The sequence below is a fragment of the Rhinolophus ferrumequinum genome, chromosome 7 (assembly GCF_004115265.2).
Source record: "Rhinolophus ferrumequinum isolate MPI-CBG mRhiFer1 chromosome 7, mRhiFer1_v1.p, whole genome shotgun sequence".
Taxonomy (NCBI): Eukaryota; Metazoa; Chordata; class Mammalia; order Chiroptera; family Rhinolophidae; genus Rhinolophus; species Rhinolophus ferrumequinum.
In genome coordinates this window covers 73,461,856-73,489,192 of record NC_046290.1, presented here as the reverse complement: position 1 = coordinate 73,489,192, position 27,337 = coordinate 73,461,856, and the positions used below count along the sequence as shown (strand labels likewise).

The window sequence follows — 27,337 nt, the reverse complement described above, 5'->3', positions numbered from 1 at the left end:
TAAATGATACATGCTTATGCATGTATGTATCACACCTGGTGTAAATATAATCCTGGCCATTAACATACCTCATATATACGTGTTATATACGTAGGTATGAATGAATACACACACACACACACACACACACACACACACACACACACGAGTCTGGTTATTCTCTATTTGCCAACCTGCCTCCCCCTCTAATCTCTTCTAGTCTCTGGCCTGTTGTGCTCTGTTCTGCCTCAGAAGCTGACTCCTGAGAGGTCACTCTGAGGACTCTCTGAAGAGTTGATGGACTTCTAGTTAGATTCCAGTAGGAGATCCAAGCATACAAGGAGAAATGTCTGGGTGTTTCTTCCCCACTACTCTCTTGCGTGGTGCTGTGTTTTTGGCAGTTGCTGCATCTCTTCATGAATAAAGCTTCTGCTGGGAAGCTCCACCCGTAAAGTTCCAGCACACACTGGGCTCTGGGAACTATTTCTGCTTCTTGTCGCTTTATTCCGAGGGATAGCAATGACTTCTCATTGTGTTCAGTTTCTGAGAAACTATTCCTAGTTTGTTCCCTTAATCCTGCCCATGCTTCTATTAGTCCTTCCTTTACTTTAAAAATCTCTTCATTTAAGTCACCTGGGTTGAATTCTCTTTTCTACCAGGTTCTCTCTCTCTCTCTCTCTCTCTCTCTCTCTCTCTCTCTCTCTCTCTCTCTCTCTCTCTCTCACACACACACACACACACACAAACACACACACAGGGAAAGAGAGAGATAGAGAGATCACCTATACACATGCAACATGATACTTAAATATATAAATATACCAACCAAACACTAAATTTCAAATGAAACTAGGCACCTAAAATGGCCACAATTACTAATTGCTTCAGGTCCAAAACCACAAATTCCAAACCAATGAACTTTTTATTTTTTATTTCTTGTGAAAATAAACATAATATATGTGTGTCTGATGGAAAACATCGCCAAAAAAAAAGGCCAACACTGCAACGCTTTGCAATATAAATTTTAAAATATTTTAAAGCAAATTTATAATCATGCTGTAAATAATGTTTTACGGTCAGTTTGTTCAGTTAACAGCATACTATGAGCATGTTACCATGACATTAAATAATGTAAACATAGTTTAATAGTCTGCATAACCTTATATTCCGTGAATTTATAATCATTTATCTGTTCCTTTTGGCAGACATTGGATTATTTCCAAACTTTTACTATTGTTTTCAATGTTTTGGTGAAGATCCCTAAACTTCTAATATTTCTTTAGAATACATTCTTAGAAGTAGGATTATTGGGGGGAAGAATATGAATATTTGAAACTCTTGATGAGTGGTATCCAATAAAACATTTTGTAACTATGGAAATGATCTATATCTACTGTGTGTAATATGTAGCCACCAGCCTTATGTGTCTATTGAGTCTTGCAATGTGGTGAATGAGACTGGAGGAAATAAATATTTAGTGTAAATAGCCAATGTGGCTTGTGGCTATTTAGCATTACACAGCATAGTTCTAGATCCTTAATGCTCAACTGTCATCCAGAAAAGTTATAGCAATGTACAGTTTCATCAGCAGAGAATAAGAATGGTCACTTCCTCATACCTTCATTAGCAATGGCATTTATTATTTTCCAGTATTCGTCAATTTGATAAGAAAAGGTAGAATGTAATTGCTTTTTAATTTATATTTCTTTGAATGCTTGGTTTAAATATTTTATGTTTTCTATTTGTTTTTTCTTTCATGAATTGTTCTTTTTCTGTGCCCATTTTTCTGCTAGAGAGTGTTTTTCTTAGAATAAATGCACTCTACATGTTAAATAAATATTATACCCGCCATATCTTTTGCAAATAATTTTCTAATTCTGTTTATGATGCTTTTTTATATACAGAAGTTTTACATTTTAATGTACATTTATCTAATGTTTGTGTTTTTATCCCAAGGCAACTTAAAGTCTCAAAACAATTTATGCATAATTTATTCATCACCTTTGTGAAAACAAAGTGTCAACAAACAGTGAATTAGTATTTTAAAACACTGCCCTGGCCTCAGACACATAGCAATGACAGATAAAATACAAAAAGAAATAATCAAAAAGGCTGTGCTGAACTCAGAAACAAAATATGTAAATACTTTAAAAAATAAACCAACAGAGACACAAAGAGTAACTAGAGTTGATGCTGCAAACCTGCTGTGCTTCTGTGTGTTCTGTGTCTGGAATTAGAAGTTACAGTAAAAGGATTCCTCCTACTTAGTAAAAGGAACTGAAAATAGATCTAAGATCCCAGCTTGAAGTCACAAACATACAATTCATAAAAGTGAAAACCAGAAGAGGCAAGACATATAGGAAATGATGCTCAATTTCTCTAGTAGTCATGGGGACACAATTGAAACTATATGTATCAGAATGGCAAAAATAGCAAAAACTCTTTTGCCCTACTGACAGAAATATAATTTAGCACAAACACTCAGCAACACCTAACAAAACTAAAAATTTACATACCCTTTCATCTTGCTACTCCACTCCCAGGTATAATAGGAGAAACCCTCACACATGTCTCACAGCTGTACAAGGATACTCTTTATGCATTGTTTGCGTTAGTGAAAATTAAAAGCAAAACAACAAATAAAAAAAATCAAAATATACATTAACAGGAAAATGTGTGAATTGTATTACATCTATCAAATTTAAACTGATTTAAAAATTAAAACCAGTGAAAATAAATGAACCAGAGCTATACTATCTATACGGACAAATATAATTTAAAAGAAAATGTTAAGTACAAAAATCAAGTTGCAGAATGGTAGAGTTTCATGAGAACTGAAAAACATTCAACAAATCCAAAACATACAAAAAATTACAACATGTAGCCAGTATAGTATAGTAATAGTATAAAATTAAAGGAAAGATAGAGAAGCAGGTAACACTGGGATTAGGAAAAAGGAATCGAATCAAGGAGGGTTCAAGTTTATTCATATTGTTTCAATTCGTGTTTCTAAAAAATTTAAGTGTAGTAAAATGTTAGAAAAAAATTAAAATGGGTTTCGGTATGGGTATTTACTATTTCATTTTCTATAATTTTTCATGTTTGAAATAGTTTACATTAAAAAACTAACAAAAAGAGAACCTACAAAGAATTCTCTAGAATATTTTCCAAAATAAAATGTGTATAAATCATTTAAAATGCAATTTGAGTGGAGACTTCAGTAACAAACAAAGTGGAGTAATACCACTGCCATCTATCTCTCCTACTGATTACAACTAAAACTCTGGACAAAATACAAAAACCAATTACCTGAGGAAACCGAAAAGTTAGCAATGGCAAGCCGACTGGAGAGGAGATGCAAAACTCATAGCAAGGGTGAGTTTCCTGCTTATTTTTTCTCTATGTTCTCCTGACTTTTACCCAAAAAGAACTCACAGAGGCAATGCACAGCAGGAAAGGGGGCACACACTCACAGACAAACACAGACACAGACACACACACACACACACAAAATCACGTCAGAGAAATCCTGCTTTCTGGCTAGAAGACCAGGAAAATATGCCTCAATTATTGAGTAGAGAGAGTGTCTCCCTTTTTTCCTTCGTTTGTCTGTCCCAGCCAGCCTGTCCCTGAAAGTGGTTACAATCACAGACCAGCAGGGTGGTGGCAGTGAAGGGAGCAAATAAACCCTGAAACAGTGTGTGTGTGTGTGTGCGCCCCCTTTCCTGCTATGCATTGCCTCTGTGAGTTCTTTTGGGTAAAAGTCAGGAGACCATAGAGAAAAAATAAGCAGGAAACACCCTTGCTATGAGTTTTGCATCTTCTCTCCAGTCGGCTTGCCATTGCTAAAGACAACAGAGCAAAAGACAACCTGGTGTTCCTCAAAGTGCTGGGGCCGGGGACCTTGATACCGTGTTTCTCTGAAAATAAGACCTAGCCAGAAAATCAGCTCTAATGCGTCTTTTGGAGCAAAAATTAATATAAGACCCGGTCTTATAATACATATTATAATATATATTATATCTTATATAAGACCCAGTCTTATTTTATTATAAGACCCAGTCGTATACTATAGTAAAATAAGACCAGGAATTTATTATATATATTATATTATATTATATTATATTATATTATATTATATTATACCCAGTCTTACACTATAGTAAAATAAGACTGGGTCGTATATTAAGTTTTGCTCCAAAGACGCATTAGAGCTGATTGTCCCGGTAGGTCTCATTTTTGGGGAAACACGGTAGTTTTCCTCTTGCTTTCCTCTCACCATTTACCCCAAATGTCAACCCTTGTCAAGTGGATCTGTTCAGCAGCAAGAACAGCTGAAACTCCAAGGAAATGCCCTCTACATAGCTGGAATAAGTGGGGGGGTGGGGATGGCAATAGAGAGTATGGTGGACATCTTAAAGAGGAGAGAGCTGGACAGATCCATCATTTTGGATATGACAGAACACAATGTTAGGCATTTATTCACAGCATTTTTATAAATTTTGGATTATCTTCTAAGGACGCTTATATAGCAGCCTTAGAACAGTGTCCCCTCACAACTTATGGGGACTGATGGGAAGGAAGTTCACGCTGCCTGCTACGCCACGAGGAACAGACGTCTGCATCCATCTGGGCTGGTTGTGTCTTTCCCAGTCAAGTGTATGGAAGTGTGATGAACAGACTTACAAGCATCCCAACGTGCTGCTCTTAGAAACGGCTTGACCACTTGAAACACAAGTGCCAGGCTCACCCTCAAGTTGCACACACTGTATGAGTCCATTTACATGACGTTCTGGAACAGGCAAAATGACAGGCACACAAAACATAGCAGTAGGTGCCAGGGGCTAAGGGGAGAGGTTGACCACAAAAGGGTGGCATGAGGGAACTCGGGGGGCTGAAGAAACAGTGCTGGATCTCGACTGTTTCCAGTAGTCACATGACTCAAAATATTTGTCAAACTCAGACAACTGTGTACAAAAAAGGGTGAATTTTACTGTATGTAATTTTTTAAATAGTAAATATATAAAAACATTAATTTGAAATTCACCTTTTTTAATTCCAAAAAGCAGTTTGGAAGCTCACATTCACTTAAAAATCTGAAACATTCACTTAAAAAAATGATACACTACATAGATTATTTAACGTAGAATATGAAAATATTAACAAATTAATATTAGTAATGACAGATAGTAGTAATTTCAAAATTTTAGGATATTCTTGTTATTTGGTGTTCTTGGTTCCAAACCAGAAGCTAAGAAATAGCATTTTTCCTATTGTCTCTGTTTTCTTTTTCAGGTGTTACATATAGAAAATAAAACATGATTTCTCTTTCTATTTCTCTTTTCTAAGTTGTACCTCTTATCCTACTTTGGCTTTTGCGATCTTAACCTTTCACTAGCTTTGTTACTTTCTATTTTAATAGAGACTAGATTTTACTCCTCAAGGATTTTGGTATCTGTTGCAGTTCCGTCCGATTGTTTCTGGTTAGCTTTACCTCAATTGATATTATTCGTTTTATTTATTATGACTATTTCTTAATATTCATCAAGCATCCCCGCAATGTATAAAGCGCAAAATGATATTTAAATGTCAAATACCAAACTCAAAGTTCCTGTCCTTTCCTTCACCTTCAAAACTGTCTCAAGTTTGACATTAAGCTTTCAATATAAAGACAAATAGGTTGGATTTCGGGACAGTATATTTCATTCAACTATTTAATATCACAGGACCTTCCTCAACTTGAATTTGAGATATACGAAGAGGAAAAAGAACGAGAATTATTCAGCCAAAGGAAGAGAAAACTTTGAGATGATTTAATATATTTCTGTGGCCACACTATAGCTGAGGGCTTGAAATTGATAAGAGAGAATTTTTCCTGAGTACAATAGCAAGTGCTTAAAAAAAAAAAATCAGCACTAAATAAAAACTTAGTGAATGAATGAATGAATAAAAAATGAATAAAGGAGATCTTGAAGTACCAAAAAATATTCATCTCTGAGATTACAAATTCTGCATAAATGTGATATAAACAGCAATCCAAAAAATCATATATAACCCTTAAAAAATAAGAAATCAAAGTTGCTCCACCTATTTGAAAAGGTTATTTCTATTAATTCTATATCTTTTCACTAAAAGTCTTACCTATCGATGACCAAATCGATAATTTTTGGTTAATTTGAGTTTTTAAAATTTGTTTGTTTTAGTTTATTGTAATCTCTCAGTATTACAAAATATGCCTACACTTTTTCTTTCCCCTTTGCCTTACTAATAACTGGAGTAAACTATGTAATAATCCAATCAAGTTCTTTAGCAAAAGCTAGAAGTCAGGTGAAACACACACGCGCACACACACACGCACACACACGCAACCTAATATTTAATCTGGATATTGACATTTTCTTCGATATATTCTATTATTAATAATATTCCTTGTGTCTGATTTCAAGTAAGAGTACCATTGCATACACACACACATACGTATGTATAAATATATAATATTTATGTCAAACTCACAGGCACAATTTGTGAATGCATATTTTAATTTTCAACAATGCCTTATTTCATGCCACATAAATTCTATATATATATTTTAACATTAAGAGTACTGACACTATTTCAGCAGTTAACAGTGTGAAAAATCATGAATATTAGTCTAAAAACACGTTTCGGTTCTGCAATATTCTTCAGTAGGTCTCTGTATTGCTTGATTTCATTTAAGCTTCATTTTTCAGATGCTAATGAGCATAACTCAGCTCTCTATTTCACTGAATAATTACTCTCATCATTTTCTCTCTTCTTTCTGGCCTTATAAAGATGTGTGTTCTATGTCGCTCTAGAGACTATTACTCATTTCATCTGTTTCAACTACCAAAAATGTCATTCCTATTGATACCGCTAAAAGATTTATACTTTCTCTTATCTTCTCATTCATTTCCTTCATACTGTCTTCACCTGCATTTTTTTTCCAAATCTCCTTACCTTTCTGATTGCCTTTCTTTGAACTGTATTAAGGAGGCATTTAGGATGGCATGGGCACACATATATACACATGCATACACCAATACTAGGACAAGTGTCATCAATCTTCTAAGCTGAAATACTGCTATGTATAAATGAAGACATCATTCACAATACTTTTTACAGAATTTGAAACATAACATTAATTATCAACCTGCTTTTTGCAGTGTAATTACAATATCTAGCTATACACGTGTCACGTCAATGAGAATCAACAGGTTAAAACAAGTGAGGAAAATTATGTTTTTCTTTTAATATTGCCTGAGTTAACTACTAAAAGAACAATATAAGATTAGCTTGCTTTCAGATACATCACTATTGTATTTCATTATGAAGCTAATTTTTTTAAAATTGGCTTTTATTGATATGTTAATGTTAAGAAGATGCTTATTTTGTATGTACAGAAAAAAATTAAATGGATTGTATCTGTGTCATGGCCCAAATCAACTAAACTTGCTGAAAAACATACTGAGTCCCAGTAAGTTCAAGGCACTATAGGGACACAAAGTCATGATGATATACTCCTTGACCTTGGACTGATTACAGGGACAATATGAATGCTTACAAATAAAACAAATATGAATATAGTACAAATGGTCTTGTTCAACAGAAATATATTAAATGCCTAGCTATATCATATTACAGTCTTTCTTATTGATACTTATGTATTCTCATGCTTACATGGAATTTTTATAACAGAAATACTACTAAAATAATTATATTTGCATGATTGCTTTCTTGGACATTTTTCAAAGGCATATGTCTAATCATCAAGACACAATGTGAGAGAAATAGTCATGTGCAAGAAATAAAAAAAAATTTAAAATCCTAACCTGATCAAATAAGGAAAAATACATATATGTAGCATTAGCTAAGTTCATCTTTTTAAAAAATTAGACAGATGGGGAATATTTCATAGCATGAAGGAGAAGAGTGCACTAAATGACCTAGAGTTTTTCAAAGTATTTATAGTAAGCTCATAAATGCCAATGTTTCCCTGAATTCACAAATATAGTATTTGCTTAGAACTTAATATTTCTTAATTATTTTCATTTCTTATTTGTAATATAAACCAACTGAACTTAAATATTATTGTAGAAAGGAGTTTGGCAATGCTTGTTGCTCTGCATTAAGGAATCCAAAAAGAACAACAGATCAGTATTATCAACGCTTCACGCACTCCCATAATCTTGTCTAATAATCACTAGTTCTGATTTTCTTTTCTATTATAAACAACAACATAATGAGTAGCTTTGGGCATCCAGCTTTTTTCCATTTGAGGATTTTTTCCTGAGGATTCATTCCTGTTAATAAGATTAAGAGTTCAAAGACTAGGCAACTTATATTATCGTTTCTTATAAAGATGACATCATATTGGTTTTTTAAAAATTTCTGTTAAAAGTATTTAAAAATAAAACCTAATTATAGCTTTGTCTGCAAATATGATTATATTGAACTGACACATTCCATATTCATTTGTTTAAACAAGTATAGTCCTCTGTGAGCTATCAGCCCATGTCTTTTGTCCATTTAAATCTTGGATTTTTAGTATGTGTCTTCTCGTTTTTATGGGTTATTTCTATGATTAGCACTACTCCTAGTTTGTTATTTGTGTTATTATCTTAGACATTTTTCCTTTTAAGATTAGTATATTGTTACATAATCAAAACTGATCATATTATCCTTTTTTTATTTCCTATGTGTTTTCTAACTTTGGAAGTGCCATCCCCAGAAATTTATAAACATTAAATTCTATTTTCTTTTTTATTATGATTTGATTTTTATAGGCAATTCTAATCAATTTTGACTGTATATACTGTGAGAGCAGTATCGAAATTGATGCTTTACCAAACTGCTAACTACTTTATCTCCCTACCAGCGATTAAAAGATATTTACCTTCTCAATTGATTTTTGATATGTTTTTTATCCTATTTCCCCACATACTTTTAGGTGAATAGTAATTTGTCATATTGGTGTATTTTTAAGTGTAATGAGAAGATGTGGGCATAATTTTCAAGGAAGTCTAACTATGAAGAATGTACAGAAATAACTACTGAGTAGATTTGCTCATTCTCCATCGCGTCTTGTATTAACAATTTCATCTCCTAGATATTTTTCTTCAATATTTTCAAATATGCTTAAGTTTCTGTCTTCTAAATTATTATTAATTTTACTAATCAAGTAGTTTCTGTAAACCTGGTGAACATGGTCTCAATTCTCTTTTCCATATTCCTCTAGATCACTGCCTACATCGCTGTTACATAACCGTAACAGAGAGAAACTAAGAAGTAGAAGAGGGGAACTAAGGAGGTGTGTTATTTCACACATGGTAGTCAGAAAAGGCCTCTCTGATAGTGACATCCGAACAGAAACTGCACTAAGAACAGACCATGTGCATATCCAATGTGTAAGAACAGGCCATCTTTATATCCAATTTAAGGATGATGGTAATGAGTGATCAATAACTCCTGTTTACAACAAAGAGACCGGGGGGGGGGGGCGAGAGAGAGAGAGAGAGAGAGAGAGAGAGAGAGAGAGAGAGAGAGAGAGAGAGAGAAGAGAAGGAGGAGGAGGAGGAGGAGGAGAAGAAGAAGGGGAAGAAGAGGAGAGAAAAGGTGATAGAGCAAAGAGGGAAAGAATGTGTGAGTGTGAGTGTTTATCCGTGTTAGCAAGCCTTGAGTAGGTTTCTTAGCTGTTTCACAACACTACCCTTTTTTTGGAAGAAGGACCTGGGTAACACGCCTTAGCTGACCTAAAAGGACTTGAAACTTTTTAAACCACCATTCATCTCTTGCTCCTCTGTGAACTTGATGCTGCTAGCATTAAAATTCTAAAGTGCCTAAAATCAAGTTTTACTGCAGACTCGGATGAGTAACTCCAGTGTTCCCTGTGCTCTCATCTTGGGTGTTCCATATGGCTTAGAAATAATACTCATCTGCTTGATGTGTTGATAAAACTGCTAAGAAAGACTGTGGTGTCAAAAACTTCACTGTCATAAGACAACAACAGTTAATTTACTACTTTGCGTATATTTCATACCTAGAAGAATACTATGAATCAGCTGTCCAGATTTCTGTCAAAAATCAACTAAATTTTAAAATATAATTAGGTTGCAACTTGGTTTAGACCAAAAGCATCAAGACATTTAACGGAAGCAGACAGTAAAGTAAGAGAATAGGGGTTTTGAGGAAACAGGCACAGAAAAGACAGGGAAAATATTTTATGTCACGGACGAGGTATAAATTTTGGTCAGTAATGCTATCAGTCTTGTAATTTTGTGCTAGTGACTCTTTCCCCAGAAACAATAAGTGTGACTGTCACTTATCTCTAAAATTGCATCTGGACTGTATATATTCCATAGTTCCACAAGATTAGCATCATTCAATCCATCAATTCATTCATTTAACCAATATTAACTGAGTACTTACTAAGTGCCAGGGAACACAATGCACAAAATACCTAAATCCTTGCCCTCATGGGCTTACTGTGTAGTGATTAGTATATTAGTAGTATTCAACAAATAACTACAGAAACAACTGCAAATGTTCCACGCATGTGTAAATCTCATTGATAATAGAACTGATAAGGTAAGGTAATCACCATTTTATGGGTAAGAAAATGAGGCTTAGATGTATAATTACTAAAAAATGGAAAATGTTGAGAAAGAAATTTGCAGTGTGTAGTGAGCTATCTGGTTTTTCCTATAAGTCAGGGACATCTCTCTGAAGAAATAATGTTTACAGTTTAGCTTTCTTGTTCAATCTAAAATACGACTAATCAAACACAAACATAAAAATTCTAATTCTTAAACAGATGAACTTTATCATGTTCTGTCTCAGAATCACTTCAGAATGATTACAGTGAATATATAGCTCATAAAAAGAAGACCAAAAATAATAATGTTCAGGCAGAAGATCTTTTTTAGGTCTCTTTCTTTTGAATTCTGATGAGACTGCAAAAATCAATTTTGGAACATCAACTTCTTCAAAAAGCCATAAAATAGGCATTTCTGCTTCACTGATTCTTGATCATTAGGATGCTTTGAGATGATTAAAATTTAAAGAGGTCATTGCTTATAACTCAAATAATTACCAGTCTGTTCCCTGATAAATGTGATTTCTTCTCTTACTTCCAAGGGTAGAATTACTTTTATTCCAAATTCCTCCTCTATTCTCCCTGTCTAAATTACAGAGATAAGGTAATGAAGAGAATTTACACGTTCAGCATAGTTCTTTTTTTCCATCTAGATTAGTGCTTCTCAGACTTTAGGGAGCACCAGAATCACCTACAGGACTTTTAAAATGGAGAGCGGGGCCCCCAACTTCCCGAGTGTCTGATTTGGTAGGTCTGGAATGAGGCCAGAAAAATCTGCATTTCTACCAGTTCTCATGATGTGGATGCGACAGATACACTTTTCAAAACCAGTGGTCTTGGAGGTGAATCTGAGGAGATCTACAACTAAAAGCGGAAAAGTACTGATGGTTCCTAACTTAACTCAATTTCACTGGTCCTTAGCATCATTGATGGCGGTAATGAGAAATAGTCACAAAAACTCAGTATGCTATTATAAAGATGAAATTACAGGCACTGCCCTCCTCTGTACCACTTGGAGAGGTAGCATAGCATAGTGTTAGGAGCAAATACTCAGGAGGCAAATTGCTTGAGTTGGAATCCAAGCTCTGCTACTTTATAGCTATGTATTTTTGAGAAAAACTACTCTGTGCCTCAGTTTCCTTATCTATAAAACTAAAAAAATAATAACACCCACCTCCTAGAGTTTTTCTGAGATTTAAATGAGGAAAACACTTAGAAATGGCATGTAGTACATAGAAGTATTTATTAAATAAAAGCTGGTAGGTCTCCTGAATTAAGACATTCTGGAGACATTTTCTCGTACCTCAGAACTATGCATTTCTGAGCGCTTCCCCTTTTTTCTCCTTTTTTGTTGTTTATGAACTTGGAACTGAATTTCTGGTGTATATCCCCTTAGAGAAACTTCTGATAAACATTACTATATAATAATTATACCCTCATTAAATATTATTATGTGCCTTTCGCTTCACACCAGTTTCATCATCCCCTCATTTTCAGTCTGTTTTATTAAATATATCTTTGCAAGAGTTTCCAAATCCTTTGTTGGAATGAAGCAAGAAGCATATGAATAAATCTGCTAATTAATATTACACAGCTGACTGTTTATGATGTTTAAATACTGCAATTACTAAACAATGGAAGTAAACCAAATTAAGCTTCGATTATGAACTATAATAAAAGATGACTTTAGCTATTAGTTAGTGCCTTTGACACAATGATGAAGTATTAACATACTTCCATGCATTTACTTCAAATGATGATGCAAATCTCTTCTAGAAAACCTTCTCTAAAAAAAGCCCACCCAGTCAGTCATTCCTTTGCCCTTTTAAAAAAGCATATATTCCATTTTTACTAAAATTTGAGCAAATAGTAAGAGACCTTATTAGGTCGCATGTCATGTCTGTGGAACAACACATCTGAAGCCCGAATTTACCTGTCTTTTGCTTCTTCACAGCATTCAGTAACAATACTAGACCCACAGGAGAATTCAATGACCACCTAAGACTATGGGAGTCTGGTGATAATAAGAAACATCTTTAATTTTCTGCAGAGTGTTCGAAATTCACATTGTTTTTATTGGTCCAAACCCTCAAACACCATATGTCTTTACCATGACTTCTTAATGTATCCTATGTTTTTGCCAAAAGGCCTGAATAATTAAACAATTTCAAGTATATTAGTTCTTCATATGGGAATTTGGGATGAAGTTTCACATTTTGATATATTTCAGGTGAAATAGCATTAAGAATGGTACTAAGTGGTATTTTGGCTTTGATGGTTTCTATTAGATAGAGGAAACAAAACAATTGCAAAAATTTATCAAAACAGTAAATAATGTCTTCCCTGGCTACTCAGTAAACAAAGTGAAATTGGCCCATAGTATGAATTATTTTTTACTAGTAATGGAAAGAACTAACGTATAATATCCAGTATTAACAGGATTATGATTATTTTATATGACAGTTAATGAATATTTAGATAGAAATATTCTATCTAAAAATATTAAGATAGATCTAAAAATACTAAGATAGAAATATTCTATCTTAGATAGAAAATGGATATTTCAATATGGATTAGTTTTTAAATAATTTTTAAAAATTCTCTCTCTTTACTCATAGTAATGCTGTGTAACATTTGAACTCTTGGATCTGACTTACTACTTAAATGTGAGACACATCTGTTACTAATCCCATTACTTAAAAAAACAATGACTTTCTAAACTCTTTATTTTTCAGTTATTGTTCCACTTTCACATTTTAATACCTTTGACTTTCAAATCCTTCCCACTATTTTCGTAAAGTTTATTAAATGATCTCTCACCATCAATATATACTTAATTTCTTTTCTATTTTCAGAATGAATTCAGTATAACTCATTAGTTCAATGTGTAACCCACACAATGACATAGTGTCTCCCGTCTTTTGTCCCAGATTGCACACATATCTGTTGAATATATGTGGGTCAAACTTATATTTCTGTAACAGGAACCTAATGAACATTAAGGAATTTTGTGCGATTATAACAAAGATGACCTAGTATCCAGATATCTTGATATTTTTAAAGCTTCCAAAGCTTAACGGATAATACATTTTCCCAAGTCTATTGATATAACACTTACCAACCCAGTTTGCCATAACTTCATTGCATACTACATGATACTAAATGTCAGTAAGTTTACAAAGTGCTTTCACTATCTTGTTTTTACAGCAACGATGAAGCAAGTACAAAAAAAAACAAAAAACAACTTGGTTTGAAAGAGTTCAAGTGTATCGTCTAAAGTCTAGCAAGAAAAACAAGCTAGTGAGGATACATTTGGTGGAGGAGGTGTCAAGCTGAATCAGCCTCTGAACAGCCTGTAAAGCCTATACAGTTCCAGGAAATAATCCGGAAAACATTAAAGGGAAGAACAATTTTTCAATTGCCTCTAACTCCAAACTAGAATTTCTAAGGGATTAATAAAGGAAATGCAACTTGCCATGGATCAAATCAGTGATTTGAGCTTCTCCAAATATCTAAGAAAACACTTTGATTCATAAGCTCTATGGTGGCTAGGAATAATTTTCACTCTCTTTCCATCTGAGAAATTTACTCAATTATCTACAAATAAGCCCTGAATGCATGACACACACAAAGAATCACTGAATTGTTGAACAATAATTGTTTCCTTAACTATTGGTAGTTGTATAGTATTTCCAAATTAAGACTCCCTATAATTCTCTGAATTTGGATCTTTTCTGGTTTCATTGTCTTTTCCTCAAAGGTGGCTACGGAAATTACAGTCTAAGGCATCCAGTGCTACTCGAGGCATTAACTGAGCACCTTTGGTGCGCCACTGTAAACCAAGCTAAGGAACACAAAAGTGAATTAATACAGTCCTTGACTTCAAAGATCCGCAATTCATAGCATATAAAAAATAAAACAATTTTAATACTACAAAATAATTGATATCATTGTGGCTTGTGCAGAACTCTATGGACGCACAGAGAAAGTAGAAATGAATTTGAACTAACGGGGTTAAGAAAAACTTTAAACAGGAAACGATGCTCAAAATACATTCTAGGAAAAGAGAGCAGCATTACAATGATAGAAAAGTATGAATCAGCAGATCACATTCTGAGAATTTTAAGGGATTTCAGAAAGTTGCAACTTCAGACATGTGAAGGACAGGCTGGAGAAACAACTGGAAAGGCTGATAGAAGTTAGATCACAAAGGGTCCTTATATCCTAGGATGTTTCAACCTGACCGATAGGAAATGTGGATCCAATAGGGTATTTTAAACATTCACATAACACGATCAGTTATTACTTTAGATGTTCCAAACATGTAAACATGGCAGTAGGGCAAAGGATTAATGATCATGAGAAACAACAGACTCTTCAGAAGAGTCTTGGACCCAATTCAACGATGGCCTCAGCTAAGGTAACAGCAGCAAGAGGAAGTCAAGGAGGTAATAGACTTGAAAGCCATTTATGAGGTAGAAGTTTCAGGAATTTATGATTCATTAACTGTGAAGGATGAGAGGAAATGAGGAGTATGTGAATGTTCCAAATACGTTTTACGTGTATAGCTTACATGCTGGAATGCGTGGTGCTAACAATGGCCAAGGTGGAGAAGCAGGGACAGTGACGGAATAAAGGGGTGAATCGACATAACGAGTTCCTGTTCCTATATGTTGACTTGGAGGTTCTATAGTCTTATACATACATTCAAACAGGATGACTAAAGGAAAAGGAAAAAAACAGAGACAAGGAAGAAGGGACTAAATTGGACAGATGAACTAGGATCAGGTCGGAAAAAAATCCTGGATAGACTAAGAAGCCTGCATTGATTCACAAAGCAAATAAAAGGTTTTAAAAATAGGAACCTGATATGATAAAATGTTATTTTAGAAAGATCAATCTAGTGACAAGAGAGGGGGAAAGATTCTAAAGGAAAGACAGGTAAATAAATTGTCAGCAATACAGCTTGAAAGTGATGAAAGTCTGTATAAGTAAGAAGGCAACAGAAGTGGAGAGGAAGGAGTGGGTAAGAGAGACCACTGGAGTCTCCTTTCTCCATCTCTGTACTATCTGTCCCAGGCCCTCTTCTCATGCTAAATATTTTCTCATGTACTCTAAGCCTTAAGTATTTTCCCTACATGTTGGTGACTCCCAAGTGTATATCTGTGGCCCTGAGACCGCTCCTAAATTCTAGATATGTATACCTATCTCCTTACAGTACAACCTATTTGAAAGTGTCAAACATATTTAATACTCAACATGCCCCAAATTTCCTAATAAACCTAGTTTTTGGCTAGATTAGTCTATGACATCATCACCTAGCTGTTCAGATTATAAACCTGAAAGGAATCCCAAACACCCCTCTGTCACCCACCACATTCTTTGAAAAGTCTTATTGACTGACAGATAACTAAGCTAATAATTTGCAATTTTACCGAACCATCAATGCCTCCACAAATATCCAATCATTTTTTAAATCCCAAATCTACCTTTTCACATTCATGGCCACTTCCACATCTCACCTATCAACCATTCACTAATTGATTTCCACAATGAAGCCATAATCGTCTCTAGAAAATATAAATCTGATTATGACTTTTCCTATGATAAAATCATTCAAAACTTCCTACTGCCCATAAGACAAAGACCAACCATTAGCATGAAGTCGTTATTACTTGGCACCTTTCAACTTCTCTAATCTCACTTCCTGTATCAGTTTTCTATTGCTGCTGTTAACAAATTATCACAAATTAACCAGTTTAAAGCAACACAACTTGATTATCTTACAATTCTGGAGCTCAGAAGTGCAAAATAGGTCTCCTGGGGCTAAAATACAGGTGTTTCCAGATCTCCTGCATTCCTTCTGGAAGCTTTAGGGGAGACTCAGTTCCTTGACTTTTCCAGCTTCTAGAGGCTGCTCACATTCCTTGGCTCTTGGATGCATGAGTTCAACCAATACTTCTACAGTCACATTTTTTCCTTGTCTGTCTCTAACTCTTCTGCCACCCTCTTTCCTTATAAGGATCCTTCTGATTGCATTGAGCCCATCTGGATAATCCAGGATAATCGCTCCATTTCAAAGTGCTTAACATAATCACATCTGCAAAGTCCCTTCTGCTATGTAATAGAACACATCCACAGTTTCTGGGCATTAAGACATAGACACTTTGGGCACACATTATTCTGCCTACCACACCTCTTCTTCCCTCTTCCCGCTGACGACTACTATATTCTCTTTTACAGGTATCTAAATTAGAATGCTTAAGTCCCTCAAATGTGCCACAGAGTTTCTCATCCCAAGATTAGAAGCAGCTCCTTTTCTGGAACACTAAGCTCTGCCAAGCCCTTCACTGGTACACCCTCAGTAATCCTTCACAACTCTTGGAGGCCTTCCCTGAACTGTCAAGGTAACAGGCCCTTCTTATGTCTTCTAAAATACCATAAAGTTCCTCTACAATAGGGTTTCATCACCTTGATCATAATTCTTATTTACTTATCTGTCCTCCCAACCAGACTCTTAATTTCTTTGGGGACACAGATTGTCACTGTCATCACTGTATCTTTAGCAGATAATATAGTTTCTATTACATAACAGGCACTCAGTTTGTATTTGTTGAATGCTAACTGAAGAGACAGAGCCATGCTTAAAACCTGGATCCCTAGAAAATTCTGACCTATTTATTTCAGATGAACACTGATGACCTTCCAGAAACCTCACATTCAAAATTGCAATAGGAGTGGACGAGTCTTTTGAAAGTTATTTCTAGAAAAGACTCAAAAAACTCTATTGACAGTTCATAATTATGGACATTAAAAAATGATTCTTATGTCTCCAAATGAAGTGATTCTGGGGGCAAAAAAAAAAAGATACAGATTTATTATATACAAGAGAACATAACATTACCAGAAAGTATTGGTAAAACCATACCTCTAGAGTCCACCATTTGAAAATATCTCTAATGGTTTAAGACCATAAAACAGTGAGGGTCGTGATTGAAATATAAGGGTATTTTGTTACTAAGAGACATACAATAAATTATAACAGATCTTTATTGATATTGATTACATTTCTCATTAAATAGTCAACAATCAAGGATCAAGGATATCTACAAGATTATAATTTCTCTGTATGGGTATTTCTGTTATAAGACCTCATCTTGGGTCTAGTTTTAATATATATCTTTTGTTACGTAAATAACAAAGAATTTGAAGTTTCATTTTCTCTAAGGCTTACATGTGAATGAGGCATTCCATTTTTAAAAATCACTTGCAGATATATTTTTAATGTCTTTGGTCTTTCTAATTTAAATCCTGTAATTTCAATGTCATTAAAATTCCTAGCATGCAAATTTTTCTACTTAAGTAAAGTAGGATGTGGGAGAAGTCTTTGTGGCACAATTAAATTGTTCCCTTTAAGGACAACGTAGAAGAAGGTGAACATGAATTTAGTTAATATGGCAAAGAAAAATAAGCATTTTTCTTTTTTAAGTGAAAACAAGCAATGCCTGTTCTTGTATTTCGTTTTCACTTTTTAAATGGGTTAATACAGGACAGTAATTTGCAAATAAAGAATATTAAATATTACATAAGATTGTCTCACCACTTTAAAGTTAATATCAAACAGAAATCTCATCAAGGTGTCAAATGAATTTTATGGAATGAATTACATATAATTCTCAGTAGGATAAAATACATACAAGCTGAATAAGAGTGTACTGGAAATGTTTTCTATCTGTACTTAAAATTATTTGTGAAATTTGTAAGAGCATCATAACTACATAAAACAGTAATTTCTAATATAAAGCAATAGAAGTAGAGAATGAAAACATGGAAAATAAACTAATTGTACAAATGGAACTGAAAAAAAACATATCTTACCGTGTTTCCCCGAAAATAAGACTGGGTCTTATATTAATTTTTGCTCCAAAAGACACATTAGGGCGTATTTACGGGGGATGTCTTATTTTTTCATGTACAACAATCTACATTTATTCAAATACAGTCATGTCATCTTCTCCTGGAACATCGTTATCATGTACTAAATGCATCCGTCTGGCTGCCGATCTTAACTGGGGCTTATTTTCAGGGTAGGTCTTATTTTCGGGGAAATGCAGTATTTCCAAAGGGATCTCATTCATAAATCAAAACCATGCCCCACTTTGGAAACACTAAAAGCTAAAATTTCTATATTGCTCTAAAACAAAAAATTAAAGTCTTTTGATTACAACATTTTTTCAAATATGATATCAAGCATTTAGTAAATGTCCAGATTTTCTAAAAAATAGCATCAAATACTCAACTGATGAAATGACATACTTCAGGCAACGTTTGTACTATAAATACCAAATCCTGTCCTTCAATCTGCATTAAAAAAATTCCAGTGACTTATTCTTTTAACCTTTTCTGCCTATTTCCATCATCCCTCAAATATGTATAGGGCAGACAGGAAATGTACGGAACACATTTCCGAAAAACCTGGCTCCTCAAACTAAAAACATCATGACATTTAAGAAAGTTCGAAGTAGGTTTATGGATGAAATGCCCTTAAGGGACTTACTTAAGGACCATTAGTGGCCTCCAAGGACTATTAATTTTTTGAGTCTAACATTGTGTGAAACATAATATAAGTAGAGACACTTCAAAATGGAGTCGGAGGAGCTGCCATTGCAGAGGAACTGCCTTGTACATCTTACTCCTCAAATCTGGAATATTTAAACTGGGCAAAATAATCTTTGGACTGGGCCAAACCAACATTGTATTCCAAACAACTGTTTGAAAACCTCACAGGAAAGCAGACATTCTGACTACTGGACTGAAAAATAAGATATTTTTTAGAATTAAATTACCTCCACCATGTATAGTTTCCTCACCTAATAATGGGGGTAATACTAATACTCGGTTCACAGTTGTTGAAAAGATTTAATAAAGTAATAGAGGTAGAGTGTTATCAACACACTAAGCACCCAATAAATATTTTTTTCCTTCACAAATTAAAATCTTCCAAATTGGCCTTCTGTTCGATCTGTCATGTGAAAAAAAGTTTTTAAATAAGAAAGTATATGGTATTTCAGTTTCAAAAGATATTCACAGAGATTTTTCTCACACGATCTTTAAAAAACCCATGTGGGGTTACTGTGAGCTGAAGATGAGGCTGGCTGACTTGCTCCAGGTCATGTGGTTGGTAGTGTTGAAAACTGGCATTTAAAATGGAATTCTTTTTGCTCATATCAGAGGTCCACATGGAGATTTATGTTTTTCATGAACGTCCTAAAGAGAACATTTTGTAATTTTTGTGTGTTCTTCTACTCTCAATGGACCTAATAATTGATCTAAAAGATGCAATTAAATAGTGAGTATTCTAGGTCAGAATTTTTTCTCCAAACTTTGGGTTTCCCTTACTGGATATCTAATTTGACAAGATAGTTAATTACCTCATTTTCAAGAGATAGAAAAAAATCACTCTTATGGTAGCTACAAATTTTAAACACAAAGCACTTTTTAGAAACCCCATACAATTGACAACACAGTTGGCTAGGTAACTCCAAAAATAATATTAATGAGTGCAATATTGCGACTTATAGTAAGAAATTATATTTGGCCTGAGATCCCATTTCTGGCACAGAGCTCCTAAAGCCCTGGAAAATTCGTAAGTGCTGAGAACCATAAAAGAATCTTTTCTTATGTGAGTGAGATGACTTTGGAAAGCCCTTAGGTGATCTAAGGTGGGGGCTGGTGGTCAGAGGAACCAACCTTGTGATTACAGAGGTGGAGCTTTCATAGTAAAATAAGACCGGGTCTTATATTAATTTTTGCTCCAAAAGACGCATTAGAGCTGATTGTCCGGCTAGGTCTTATTTTCGGGGAAACACGGTACCTTGCCCTGTGTATCTCTTCCATGTGACTGTTCCTGAGTTACATTCTTTTATAATAAACTGATCATCAGGCAAGTAAACTATTTCTGTGAGCTACTCTAGCAAATTAATCACAGCCAAGGAGGGGGTCACTGGAACCTCCAATCCATAAACCAGTTGGTCAGAAGCACAGGTGGTAACTTGGACTTGTGATTGGTGTCTGAAGTTGGGGGTGGCGGCAGTCTTGTCAGACTGAGCCTTTACTTATGGGATCTCACTCTATCTCCAGGTAGACTGTGTCAGAAGTGCGTTAATTGCTTGGTGATGTGGGGGGAAAAACCAAAAAAAGAAGAATGGACTAGGGGGGAAAGTTTTTGGAAACTAAAATCAGGGGTTTTCCTCTTAACTTATTTGGACAGCCATATCACTACAAAAATATTCCCTTGACATTCACTAGCACTATTAAACACAAATCTTTTGTTGTTGAGACCCACTATGAAAACTTGTAAAATTTTATGCTGGGTTTCTACTCAAATGTAGTGAATTTCTTAAATCATATGATAAACAATGACCTTTTAAAATAATATAAATTAGTTATTAAATTAATCCGAATTGGTGCTCACTTCCCATCACTCTCCCCTTCCACCATTTTTCTGCCATGCTAGTCTCTGCAGTTCCTCAGTTATACCAAGAAATACTCCCCTGACACTCAGGAGGATAGTCGGTCGATACATACCACTATGGCTCTACCAGCTTAAAGTTGTCATCTGTTCTAATAGGTTAGTATTCATGTTGTACTAACTGTTAAATACTTTTACAATTACCCCTGCATATACCCAACCAGATAACTGGTTGTTTTGGTTCACATTTCTCCTCAAAATTCATTAGGAGGTCTTCTTTGGTCACAATTAAAAACAAAAACAAAAAAATGCTCCTCTCCTCTACACACACCCCCCACATACCCCTTGTGCTCTCATCAGGTCATTATCTCCTTGACCTGCTTCATTTTCACAGCATGTATTGTACTCTGACATAATACAGAACACTGCCCAGCACAGAATGAGTGTTAAGTAAATATTTGCTAAAGCAACATATAGTGAATCATATATATTTTCCAATCTTCTCTTTATTAAAATTGTAAATTATTTTAACGTCATTAAAATAATTAAGCAATTAAGGCACATGGACATAGATTTAAGGAAAAGGAAGTCTCTTTAATTTCTTAAAATGTTAAATTGAGCAGGACTTAAACCTATCAAAAACTATCAAAAGCTTCTAGGAAAGGAAAATCATGAAAGAGTAATATTGGGAGAAGCAATATTTAAGTATAAGGCAAAATAAATAGTCATTAAGAGATCTAAAACTGGGGGGAAAAAATGAATAGCGTACCTAATTAAAAGTACAACTTTCTTCTCTTTTGAACTGTCCCTTGTTTGCATCTGTTTGATCATGAATGCTGTTGCCACTAGGCTGTCTCCTCATTACAAGTCAGTAGTTTCAGTCACAGAAAGATTTACTCTCCTCTCAAAAAATCTGCCTCTAATATTCTGGCAACCTATACCAAATTCTAATAAAAAGCCACAAGTACTGATTTAAGCTGGCAGGCAAGTCATTTGTCTAAGACTCAACTTAATGTCTGGCTGCCCTACTCCCCTGAATTTAATCATGAACTTTAATTCCCATTCAAAAAGAAATTTCTTTTGAAAAAATAGCTAACTCTGAAGAAATATTAAGCAAGGCAAATAAACTTTCCAAGTACGATTTAAGTGTTAAAGTTGAACTTGATGTCTTTCTAACCTATATTTTACCAAGCCTTAAATTTTACCTCAATTCGTAGATCTCCAACCCAATATTACTGTTTAATGGTGTTCCTTTTATAGAGACTTATAGTATAATTTTTGATGTTAAAATCTTTTTCAATTTAACCTTTTATGGAATCAAAGATACTTCCCTCCCCTTGAACCCACATCCATGTTCCTTAAAATAAACAGTTTACTGTGGTCTCTATAAAGCCTAGACTCTACATAATCTGGACAGACAATAGTTAAGAACATGGGCTCCAGTCTCAGCTCTGCCTCTTACCAGTTGCGTTGTCTTGTATAAGTCATTTACCATATGAAACTTCAGCTCCTCATTCATAATATTGTGTGGGGTTAATCACAATATTGTATGGGGTACATAACAATTCTTCATAGGAACAACCCTTCATATAAGGGTTAAATGAGGTAACGCACATAAAAAGCTCAGCCAGTACCTGGCTCCTAGCAATTGTTCAGTGAATCCAATTCTTCAACAAATATTTACTGAACAACTACTATGGGTCAGCAGTGTTCTAGGTACTGAGATACAGCTGCACTAATTGTGAAATGTAATTCTGGCGCATATGAAACTTATATTTCACTTGGGGAAGACAGACAACTAAAAATGCATCCTACAATATGTCAGGTAAACACAACCGTAACAGAGAAAAACTAAGAAGTAGAAGAGGGGAACTAAGGAGGTGTGTTATTTCACACATGGTAGTCAGAAAAGGCCTCCCTGATAGTGACATCCGAACAGAAACTGCACTAAGAACAGACCATGTGCATATCCAATGTGTAAGAACAGGTCATCTTTATAGCCAATATAAGGATGATGATAATGAGTGATCAATAACTCCTGTTTACAACAATGCCTTTCATCTTCTGTATCTTTACACAGGCTTTGGGAGGCAGTACAGGAAAAATCAGCCAATGGAGGGTAAGAGATGATTGTCTTGGGCACCACTGGCTTTATTACCAGTTAAATTATTTCTCTATCTCTAAATTGTCTAGTTGCTTGTAACTCTGAAGATAAGAAAGAGACTACTTTGGTCACCGTGTCCTCCAGTTCAGCATTATGATGATATATTTTTTTATGGGAAAGAGAGAAATAAATGAGAAGAGTCTTTGAAGTAAGTTGCTATAAACAGAAATTATATTGAGACCAAAATAGCATTCTTTATGTAGGCTAAAAAGGAAGCCTGGCAAGATGGAAATTAGATGTTTTACAGCACATTATGTGGTGAAAGACATTAAGTTCTTACACAAATTAAATCAAGAAATAGATTCCAATTATAGGAGTACAAATAACTTCTCAAAGGAAGATACATAACAGATAATACAACCATAGCAAAATCCATATCAGTTTATGCTTTGCTCATAACTGAAAATTACCTAACTTTCACAACCTCTGCTTTGTGATTTTCATGTAAAAGAGTTACATGATTCTTTAAATCAAGTGTTTAACAATATTTACAACAGCCATAATGACTTGCATTATTTCAAATATCAGTACTTTAGATCAGGTTAATAGTCGGCTATATAAACTTTAAATCTCCACCTCATAAAACAATCATATATAGCCCCTTAATCTTCTATAGCTTTCTGTTTATAGTCATTCCATAGCTAGTACCATAAAATGATAAGATAATCAGCTCCATGGCCAGTGTTGGGGGTTTGGGAGAAAGAGAACAACTGGCCATGGAACAGTCCAGAGAATCTACTCCACACATCTAGACTTGTTGTCATGAAAAATTTTATATAGTAAGAGATGCAGCTTTATTTGAAATTACATATTCCCACTCAAGACGAGATCTGCATTTTTATGTGCCTGGTTTATGGTTTGAGCAGCTGAATATTTGGTGGTATCATTTACTAAAAAAAAAAGAACAAATTTTGGAGTTAAAGGTGCTAAACTCAGTTTTAGGTATTTAGTAGAAAAACATTAGTTTGGGGAAATATAATATCTGAACTATAAATATAAGTTTGCAAGTCACTGATGTATAAATAGTAAATGAAGCTATGAGAATAGATCACCTTAACTAAAAAAAAGAGCCCTTAGAATTCTGCAAAACAATTGCAGTTATTCATTGATGGGAGAGGAAATGTGGACTTTTAATTTTTTTCTAGAGCAAAAAATGTGACAACCTGTTCCAGACTAAAAGACAATTTTATAGGGTTTTATGCAATTAAAGTGGGGGCGGGGAAGTGAATGGGAAAATACTAACAAAAAATGAGCCAAACTAGTAATTCTAGAAAATTGTGCAAGGAGGTTAATTCCTTAGCCACAGAATTAGTGTTTAGCAACCGTCAAAATCTTCTGTGAGAGGAATGTTTTAAGCTCAGCCCGTAAGTAAAGACTGAGTAATAAAATCAAGCACAAATATTGGCATTATGTTCTAGACTAACAAAAGGAAGTACAACAATTGTTTTTTAAATTCCCTTTGCTGAATCTGGATTATACACGAGCATTCTTGGGAATAACACTTAGTCCATATTAAAATTCATTCCTAGATAGATAAAAAGCAAATCAGCAAATATTAACCTACCAGGTTTTATGACTTCCCTTTTGCTACACTATTCTTCATATTAAACAGCCCCCAGTGAAAAGGGCTCTTCCCGACTCCAACCCAATTCCTTCAACATCGAAAGTGCTCAGAAGCTAAGCCAACTCCATTGTTCCACTTTGGTCCAGGCCCCACAGTTTTTACCTTAAAAGCACAAAACCTTCCTCATACCCACTCTTACCTCACAGATCTCTTAAAGCACATGAAAGTCCTATGTCCTCTGATACCGTGTTTCCCCAAAAATAAGACCTAGCCGGCCAATCAGTTCTAATGCGTCTTTTGAGCAAAAATTAATATAAGACCTGGTATATAATTAATATAATATAATATAATGTAATGTAATGTAATATAAAATAATTTTAATATAAGACCTGGTATATAATTAATATAATATAATATAATGTAATGTAATGTAATATAAAATAATTTTAATATAAGACCTGGTATATAATTAATATAATATAATATAATATAATGTAATGTAATGTAATATAAAATAATTTTTGCTCAAAAGACGCATTAGAGCTGATTGGCCGGCTAGGTCTTATTTTCGGGGAAACACGGTATCAGAGGACATAGGACTTTCATGTGCTTTAAGAGATCTGTGAGGTAAGAGTGGGTATGAGGAAGGTTTTGTGCTTTTAAGGTAAAAACTGTGGGGCCTGGACCAAAGTGGAACAATGGAGTTGTTAAAGGCAAAACTGACCTAGAACTCTCTTTTACCCAGCTACCTGGCACCACATAGGGAAGTTATAATTTACTGCCTTTGAGAAGAGTAGTATAGCTTTTAAAAGTTCCAGTATCTTATAACATATTGTAAACTTAACACCCAAAATTAAAATACTAATTTATTCATGACTGCTTGACATTTTCTTTGACTTCTACATCTTAGAATCTTTTATAAACTAAACCTTTCAAAGACTGAGTCTCATAAAGTGAAGAAAAGCTTCATCTTTCAAGAAAAACTGGGAAGAAAAACGTAAAAAATAGGCCATTTGTAACTTAGCAAACACAGAATAAAAAGGTAACCCACCTGAATAAAACCAAGGAAATTGCTTCAACTATATTTGCACTAGTGGTAATCACAAAGCCTTTTTGTCTCCAAACTTCTATAAATAATCTAAGAACTTTATTTAATGTGGGAAATGTTAACTGATAAAACATTCTTTAAAAAAAAAAAAAGCGTATATATGCACCTACCTTAGGAATAGGATTCAGCAGAACTACACCAGATTTCTTAGTAATGACCTGTTTCGTTGTATAGTGATGATCTATAAGTTGAGGGATGTTTGAAAACCCAGTGCCTTCAAATCGATACATATTCTGGAGAAAGAACAATAAAGTAGAATAAATATAAAGTCACTGCTTCAGCATGACTACATTTATCAGTAAGTTAGGTTTCATTTAAGAAAAACTACTGTTGCACAATCACGTGAATTTACTTAACCCTACTATACACTTAAAAATGGTTAAGATGGTAAAAATAAAAACAATGTCTACCTTTCCATCAAGAAATTAAATTTCATAATGATTAAATGTAATTCAAATTGGTAAAAAAAAAAAAAAAAGAAAAAAAAACTGGAATGTATTTTGCTAAAATGATAACCAAAGGAAATAAAATATGAGATACATTTGAGTTATGGGACAGCGATATGCGTACATATATGTTCCATTTTATAAAACTTTCAAGATGCAAAATAATGTCAAAAGTTCGAGGAAGCATATCCAATATATTATTTTAAGAAAATCTCTGATCATTTATTTCTTATTTATCCATATAGTATTAACTGAATTTTCTACACTGGGGGTTATTCATGTATTAGTCTTTCACCAAAATGATGGTCATTCCCACACTTGTTAAATAAAATGCATCAGTGACAAAACTGCATGTATCAATCAGCATGCTCAAATCTTAGAACTTTTGATTTCATAACATCAGGTAAGTAACATTTTCCCAAACTCTGCCGACTCTTTTTCTATCTTCGTATTTCTATAGGCATGCAGGTTAGTTATCATATGGATAAATTGATAGCAATACATTTAGCAAGAAAAATTATCTATTGGTCATACTTTTCAACGTAAGAAGCATTGCAATGCAGTGTGTAATGTAATGAAAGCTTACATCTGATTATTCACAAAGAGCTCACCCGTACATATGCAGGTGATATGCATATGCAGATACAAGTGTGCTCCATTTTAAGAAAACTATGTCAAGAAATCAGAACTTTCAAAACTTTTTCAATTTGGGTATTACTAAAAGATAATTTTCCCAGTTAAAGGATAAAAACCTCAAAACTCCTTTCCATAGTATAAAATCAGATTCGATTTACCAGAATTTAATTTATATGCAATTTTAAATTAATATTTCTGTTTCATCAAGTTCAGAACAAACAAACATGCATTAGCTTACTTTAACACTTAACTATAGGATACCATTCAATTCAAGGCAGTTTATGTTAGACTCAATTCAGGGCAATTGTTAATAAATTGCCCCCTAAATTTTTGTACATCGCAGTCAGACCTTCTCTG

The 27,337-nt window shown here is 34.2% G+C and overlaps 1 protein-coding gene across 5 annotated transcripts in view; it reads right to left on the bottom strand.

Moving 5' to 3' along the window:
* FER (FER tyrosine kinase) overlaps nucleotides 1–27,337 on the bottom strand; it is a 379,119-nt gene that overhangs the window by 161,044 nt on the left and 190,738 nt on the right. For all 5 annotated transcript variants that reach the window (XM_033110848.1, XM_033110846.1, XM_033110849.1 and 2 more), the window contains one exon: nucleotides 26,009–26,131. In XM_033110848.1, coding sequence (XP_032966739.1) covers nucleotides 26,009–26,131 — 123 coding nt within the window. The remainder of the gene's footprint in view (nucleotides 1–26,008; nucleotides 26,132–27,337) is intronic.